The 8062-nt window shown below is 63.2% G+C and overlaps 1 protein-coding gene across 1 annotated transcript in view; it reads right to left on the reverse strand.

Moving 5' to 3' along the window:
• The window catches only part of SLC12A7 (solute carrier family 12 (potassium/chloride transporter), member 7), a 34240-nt gene continuing 26178 nt past the window's right edge, over positions 1–8062 (reverse strand). Inside the window, exons 29-34 of the mRNA XM_010857133.1 lie at positions 7803–7972; positions 7472–7603; positions 6855–6962; positions 6381–6559; positions 1689–1822; positions 1–1401 (exon numbers count right to left, since the gene is read on the reverse strand). Coding sequence (XP_010855435.1) covers positions 1310–1401; positions 1689–1822; positions 6381–6559; positions 6855–6962; positions 7472–7603; positions 7803–7972 — 815 coding nt within the window. The 3' untranslated portion in view covers positions 1–1309. The remainder of the gene's footprint in view (positions 1402–1688; positions 1823–6380; positions 6560–6854; positions 6963–7471; positions 7604–7802; positions 7973–8062) is intronic.

The following is an 8062-nucleotide window of genomic DNA, read 5'->3' on the forward strand; positions in this document are numbered from 1 at the left end:
TTCGGGTTCTATACAACTTTATTCTGCTAACAAAATGATACAAAGAACCTCAAAAAGGGAAACAAGAAATCAACTCTAAATGGCTTGCGGTTCCATAGTTGACAGTGGAAAGGCCGCCGGTGAAGACACAGACAGGCCCACGCCGGCCGGGGCCACAGGACTCAGGAGCGGGACCCGCGGGCCCTCCCCAGATGTAGAAGGTGGCCGGAAGCCACTGGGCTGGGCTTCACTGCCCAACTTAGCCCTGAACCAGACCCCCGCCCACCCGCGGCATTTGGCACCAGCTGTGGCCGCTGCACGCTGCCCAACCACCCCTCGGGCATGTCCGGAAGCTTAGCCCCTGCCTGACCTGATGTCCGCGGACCAGGCCGATTCCTTGGGAGCCCACAGAAGCCAGTGACAGCAAGGCTGGGCCATTTCGGGCCCCTTCCATTGAAGCGATCTCTGTACGGACAGCTTTTACCAGTGAACCCCCCGCCCCTCAGTGTTTAAATAAATAAATAAGCCGTAAGGAAAAGTGAGGCACACAAGGTACTCCAACAACACACAGTGGGTGTGACGGCGTGTGCAAAGTGCAGACACAGGCCAGCCATCGGAGGGCGTCGCGCACGCGGCCCGGGGCCACCTGTCAGTGCTCCAAGTGTGGCTGGGTGCCTTGGCCGCGGCCCGACCCCCTCCAGCATGAGCAGTGGGAACCGGGGTCGCCGGAGCAAGCGTGCGTCAGACGCTCGCGTGTGCGGGGCTCCAGATCCCGAAGGCGTCCCCGCCGTCGCCTGCCGTTTCCTGGAGCCTAAACCCAGGCAGGGCTGCAGCTGGGGAGACCCCGCGCCCAGGGCCACCCAGGGTCTGTGCGGCTCCTCGTGGGCACCTGGGGCCAGGGCTCAGAGTAACCCTAAGTGCACATCAGCCCAAAGGCCCAGCTGGGGAGTCAGCTCTGAGTCTGTCCGGGGGCTTCCTGCCTCGGGGCGTCAGTTGTGAGAGTCCGTTTGGGGGCTTCCCACCTCGGGGAGTCAGTTCTGAGTGTCCGTCCGGGGGCTTCCCGCCTCGGGGAGTCAGCTCTGAGTGTCCGTCCGGGGGCTTCCCACCTCGTTGGGCCACACGAGGTGGCCGCTGCGTTCAGTCTCTGCCAGCCTCCTGGGGGGAGGAGCCCGGGGGGTGGACAGAAGCAAAGCTTGAGTGCATGCCGGCGCTCGGCCTGGACAGGCGCGCCTGGGGGCATTCTAGCGACTTCCATGGGATGTCAGCGCCGGTCAGGGCTCTCTGCGGCTCCATCGGCGCACCTGCCCGGCCAGCCCGCGGGGTCAGGGCACTAGGAATAGATGGTGACCACCTCCCGGCCGCTGCCCCTGACCAACAGCACCCTGTTCAGCCCCTCGGTCAGGACCTCGAGGAACTCCATATCTGCAGTGGGGCCGAGTTAAGGACGCAGCCGGCCCCACACAAACGCGAAGGGCGCCCCCGACTCCCCACGAGCTGCACTGTCGGGACTTGGCCGGAGGTGGAGAAAGCTGGGACCCAGGTACTTCGGGGTGGGAGACTGGGGGAGGGGAAGGGGCCCTGTCTGTCCACCAGGACCCCACATCCTGGGCTGCCCAGGCCACCCCTCAGCCCACGGCAAGGGCTCCTCCGCTGAGCAGGGGGCAGCGCAGTGTGACCCACCCCATGGGGACAGTGCCAGCGAAGGATACAGTTCTCGTCCCCCTGCCGGTTCTTGGGGGGCCCCGGCATGTTCAGGAGGACCAGCTGGGCATCCTGTGACTTGTCGAGGACGACGCCGTTGAGCCTCACAGCCGTGTGCATCCTCCTCACGTTGGACTGGTTCCTGGGGAGGAAGACACTCACTCGGCACCTCCAGCCGCATCCCGGACCCCGGGCTCAGGCCTGCTTGGCTCCCATCAGAAAGGGCGGGTGGGCACAGGTCTGACCCGCCGCACAGAGCACCCCAGGGGAATTGAGTCCACGGGGGGCTGTGACGAAGCCCGGGGGGAGCTGGATTCTGTGCTCCGAGCACAGCTGCGGGATGGTATGGGGCAGCCCGCCAGCTCGCGGGGCGTCTCCCATGGAGACCCCTGCCCGGGGCTGGGTCAGCCTTAAAGGCTGCCCCTCGCTCTTTCTGACATGGGCTGGGGTCCAGAGGGCCAGGCAGAGGGCGAGTAAGGGGGGGCCTGGCCCTCCACCTGCTCCCGAGGCCGGAGGTCTTGGAACAGGGCCCCCCGCCCGCGGAGACCGGACCCTGTGCCCATGTCCTCCTGGCCCGCCCCGTCTCCATTCCCCAGGAGCGGATGGAGCAGCCACGGGGGACCTGAGGGAGGGTCCCCAGGGGAGTGGGCCTGGGGATGTCCCCCGCCCTCCTGGGCACCCCCCAGCAAGCCGCCTTCCAGGATGCATGGGAGCGCATCCCAGCTGCCTCATGGCGCCAGCAGCTCCGTGTGCTGGGTGCTCGGGCACCTCTGCCAACTCCGGGGCCACGCATGGGAGACACAGCTTGAAGGTCACCCACGGCCCGAACTGAGAGAAGTGGGCAGACAGAGGCCGCCCCACGAGGGGTCAGGGAAAGGCCCACGGAGGAATCGTGGACCACAGCCTTTGATCAACACAGCCCTTCGGCCAAATGAAGCCGATTACAGCCGCCAATTACCAGGAGGGAAGCAGGGAAATGGAGCTCTTGGCTTCCTCTCTCCAATTTTGTCTGATAAAATTACAGGCTGGGCCTGTCCACGGCAGTTGGGGGTCTTTTGTTACAAGAACCATGAATTAGTTGCCAGGATGGACCACAATTACTAGTGTGTTTGGGGGCAATGACTCCAGGAATGTGCACGTGATATCAAAGGGTCTCTCTGGGTTAAGGGTCTGAAAACATATAATCTAAAACTCAGGAGTCTGGGGCCAGACAGGCCCACGCCTCCCAGATGACAGGCCCCGTGGAGAGTGGAGTACAGGCAGCCCTTGAGTGTCCAAGACGCGAACAGAGACCAGCTGTGAGGCCACAGACGGGGATGGACAGCCGGGAGCTGAGCCTGGCAGGGAGGGCACTCAGGCCAGTGCTGTGGCTCAGGTGGGGGGCGGGCAGCTGGACGCATGGTGGAGGACTCATGGCCAGCCTGGGCACAGAGCTGGAGACCAGATCCTCACTCCGGATGGTGGCCCGGAGGACACCGGTGACCACACACCCAGTTCACGGGGCCCAGGGAGCCCCCCTTGGGGCAGGCACGTGTCATCAACAGGCTTACCGCCCACCTTCCGGGAGTCCCTCCAGCCGACTCCAAGGAGGCACCCGGGGGGAGGCCCTGTCCCTGAGCCCGCCTCCCAGGCATCCTGCTCACCCACCGGGCACACACAGGGTGCGGGCCCAGGGCTCACAGCGCCTTTTGTGGGGACGCCCGCCTCTGTGTCCGCAGACTTGTTTTTGTTTTTCAGTCAGGAGGCTTTGCATGGAGGGCACTTTAAATTCACAAGAGAACAGCAGGCAAGTGTTCGGCCCTGTGCTCCCAGCTCGTCTGTGGGTCCTGTCCCCTCTGTGCAGTCCACTCGGATTTAGGGGCTGGAAGTGCAGCCCCGAAATCCATGGCTCTGCAGGGCAAGTGGCCAGGGCTCCCGAGGGAGGGAAGACAGCCCGGAAGTCACAGGGGGCCAGGGCAGACAGAGGCAGAGACAGCACCCCCAGCCTGGAGCCCCAGCTCCAGAGGTTCACCCACACCCCTGCCCCTGAGACTGAAGGTGCCGCTTCCTGGGGGCAAGGTGTGCCCGGCGCCAGGCAGACGGGAGGACATGCTATCCAGCTGAGCCGGAACGCAGAGCCCGAACCCCTGGCCCCGAGGGACATGGGTGAACAATCACTGCAGCTTCGGGCACAGCCAGCCTCCGCTCCTCCGCAGAGCCGCTCAGGCCACCCTGGCCCGGTGCTCACGTGCTACCCGGAGAAGAAATTTTGGGTATGCGCCCCGAGCGGCTCTGGCCAGAGGGAGCAAACTAAACAGGAAATTATGGAAAGCCAGGGTGGGGGAGCGCCACATGTACACGGACACGCACACACAGATCAGGCGCACGCACACAGACACGCAGATATACACAGACATGCACACAGGCCAGGCACACGTACACGGACATACACACACACACACACAAGCATGCACACAGGCCAGGCACAAGTACATAATGGACATGCACACACACAGGCCAGGCACAAGTACAAGGACACGCACACACAGATCAGGCGCATGTACACGGACACGCAGATATACACAGATATGCACACAGGCCAGGCACACGTACACAGACATACACACACACACACACACATGAGCACGCACACAGGCCAGGCACAAGTACATAATGGACACGCACACACACAGGCCAGGCACATGTACACGGACACGCACACACAGATCAGGCGCATGTACACAGACACGCAGATATACACAGATATGTACACAGGCCAGGCACATGTACAAGGACATGCACACACACACACACAAGCACGCACACAGGCCAGGTACAAGTACACGGACACGCAGATATACACAGGTATGTACACAGGCCAGGCACGCGTACACAGACATGCATACACACACACAAGCACGCACACAGGCCAGGCACAAGTACATAATGGACACATACACGCACACACACAGGCCAGGCACATGTACACGGACACGCACACACAGATCAGGCGCATGTACACAGACACGCAGATATACACAGATATGTACACAGGCCAGGCACATGTACAAGGACATGCACACACACACACACAAGCACGCACACAGGCCAGGTACAAGTACACGGACACGCAGATATACACAGGTATGTACACAGGCCAGGCACGCGTACACAGACATGCATACACACACACAAGCACGCACACAGGCCAGGCACAAGTACATAATGGACACATACACGCACACACACAGGCCAGGCACATGTACACGGACACGCACACACAGATCAGGCGCATGTACACAGACACGCAGATATACACAGATATGCACACAGGCCAGGCACAAGTACATAATGGACATGCACACACACAGGCCAGGCACAAGTACACGGACACGCACACACAGATCAGGAGCATGTACACGGACACGCAGATATACACAGATATGCACACAGGCCAGGCACATGTACACGGACATACACACACACACGAGCATGCACACAGGCCAGGCACAAGTACACGGACACGCACACACAGATTAGGCGCATGTACACAGACACGCAGATATACACAGATATGTACACAGGCCAGGCACACGTACACGGACATGCACACACACACACACACACACACACGAGCACGCACACAGGCCAGGCACAAGTACATAATGGACACGCACACACAGAGGCCAGGCACATGTACACGGACACGCAGGCACACATGGACATGCACGCACACAGACCAGATGTATATATACATCATGGACATACAAGTACACACACACACAGACATACACACGGGCCAGGCACATAGCCACAGACACATGTATGCACACACAGACACGCATACACACAGACACACACACAGGCCAGACACATGTACACAGACATGCACACACACAGGACCGAGCATACCCACACATGGGGCTGCACATGTGCACACTGACCCACACGTGGGGCCAAGTAAATATACAGGGACACACGCATGCACAAGGCCAGGCACACACACATACTCACGGAAGCACCCACACACTGGGCCCTGCACACACACGGGGCTGTGTACACACTCGGACATGCACACGCGGTTCACGGGGGTTGTGCGTGCAGCGCATGCCAGGCAACCACGTCTACGAGGTCCGGGGTAAGGGGGCGACTTACAGGTTTCCCCATTCACTACACGGGAGAGAAAACAGAGAGTGTGTTACTTCAGGAGAACACACAGCACGTGTCGCACAGCTACTAGCTCCGCCAGGCCACCCTTCTCAGCTGACAGGGTCCTTCTCGAAGGGACGGGCCCCTCGGACCCCCGGATCCTGTGACCAGTAGGGCTCCGTGGCTCAGCTCCATCGCCCAAGACTCTGCAGACGCTGTCCTGGCCTCCCACCCAGGACCCCCCCGTCTCCCAGGTCCAGCCACACGGCGCACTGTGATGGGGCCAGCCCCAGGGCTCTCAGCTCAACGCCGCAGCCGTGAGCCACACAGGGCGTGGGCCCCAGGCGGAAGGGCAGCTCGAAGGGTCCCCACTGGGGCTTGGCCCTGACCTCTGGATGCTGGGACCCCCACCAGGAACATCAACGGCAGCCTCACCGGCCTTCTCCCCAGCATCCCCGCTAACTGCGCCCTAGGCTGGCCCAGCCCCCTCCCACTCACGGGCTGTGTGGGCTGCGGCTCCTAACAGACAGCGGGGGGCCCCTCAGCTGCGGTCGGGGCAGCGTGACACTCACGGCTTCAGGTTGAAGAGGTCCTTGATCCCGGACACAGTGGCGTCCTTGTTCCGATGCTTCTCAGCAACCAGCTTCTCCTTCGTCCAGGTCATCTGCACCCTGTCGGGTGTGGATGGGGCTTGGGCCCTGGCAGCCATGGCTGAGTGCGAGGCCGTGTTCCTGTCATGGATCAGCTGAGCCTAGCGGGGGCAGGGAAGCGCAGCCTCACTCACCAGCCCGCACAATCGCGGGCACACGCAGCTCCCGAGAGCGCGGTGCTGGCCCAGGGCTGCGACGCCCTCCAGGACGGGAGCCAACCCCTGTGGAGAGAGAAGCCAGCCGGCCCCAAGGACCCAAGACGGACACAGCGACATGGCCCCTGAGCCCAGGCCCATGAGGGCACGACCTTGACCACGGCAGAGGCGGGAGGGGGATGGGAAGGGGAAGGGCCAGGCATGGAGGCGAAACGCACCGGAGACCTCAGAGCCCACTCACCTCCCGCTCCCGCTCCGTCTTGGACAGCTGCATCTGCTTCAGTATCTGCGACCGCTGCTCCATCATCAGTGTCCGCTCGTAAGTGAAGGCCGAGATGTCGCTCTCCACCTGCGGGCCCGGAGCATGAGGCTGACCCCCGCCCCCGACCACAGGCCGTGGCCCCTGTGGGCGCAGAGCCTGGCTCCGGCGGGCCCACCCCGGGACGTCACGACTGAACACCTCGCCCTTCCCGGGGCCACGGTCTCGGACACGTGAGAGGCCCTCGAGGAGTGAGGACCACCCGGCTCTGGACACAGGCCACCCGCCCGCACAGGACCGACGGGAGCCTCTCGCTGGCCACGGCGCTCGGATCCCGACTAGCGGCCGGTCCCACGGTCACGTTCAGTGTAGCTGAGTCTTCCCGCGGCGAACTCACAGCCCAGCCACCCACAGGGAAGGCTTCAGCCAAAGCTACACTGAGGGCCTCGCTGCAAGCCACCCAGCCCTCCCTGAAGCCAAGCCCACAGGGACAGAGAGAGCCTGAGACGCAGCCGTCCGGGAGCTCAGGACGGACGCCGGGGACGACTCGACGGGGCTGTGGGGACCGGAGGCCCTGCCCAGCGCCCACCGGCCCTCACCATCTCCACCACCTCCACCCCGGCGCTGATCCGCAGGTGGTACAGGAAGGTCTGCAGGTCCTTCTTCATCTGGATGCTGTTGTCGTCCATCTGGGCCACCGTGAAGATGCGCATCTGACACCTTCTCCACACCTGGGGCGGGGCCGTCACTCCTGCGTGCTGCCGCCCGGATCCCAGCCTGGGCGACCCCGCCGCCACAAGCCCAGCCTCCGGTGACCCCACCCTCCATGAGCCCTGCCCCCACGTAAACCCTGCTCCTCCCGACCCTGCGGGCCTCCCTGTGTGGCCACCCCTGCACCCCTCCGCCCGCATGCCACCCCCTGCCCCCCACCTTGTGCTGCCGCAGCAGGAAGGGCAGCAGCATGAGCAGGCCCCCGTCGTGGACGATCCACCAGACGTCGATGTGCCCGCCGCTTAAGCGCTGCTGGTTGTGAGGGAACAGGTCCACGTTCTTGGCCACCAGCAGGGCCTGCTGTGCGGCCGTGGTGTCACGCACGGTGTCTGCAGGGAGGGGCGGTCATGGGTCACGGGGCCACAGGACCCAGCCGCCTGGGGCCGCTGGGAGCAGCCGGGTGGGGGGGGGCCGGGGGG

Source organism: Bison bison, unplaced genomic scaffold (genome assembly GCF_000754665.1).
Source record: "Bison bison bison isolate TAMUID 2011002044 unplaced genomic scaffold, Bison_UMD1.0 scf7180017864377, whole genome shotgun sequence".
NCBI lineage: Eukaryota > Metazoa > Chordata > Mammalia > Artiodactyla > Bovidae > Bison > Bison bison.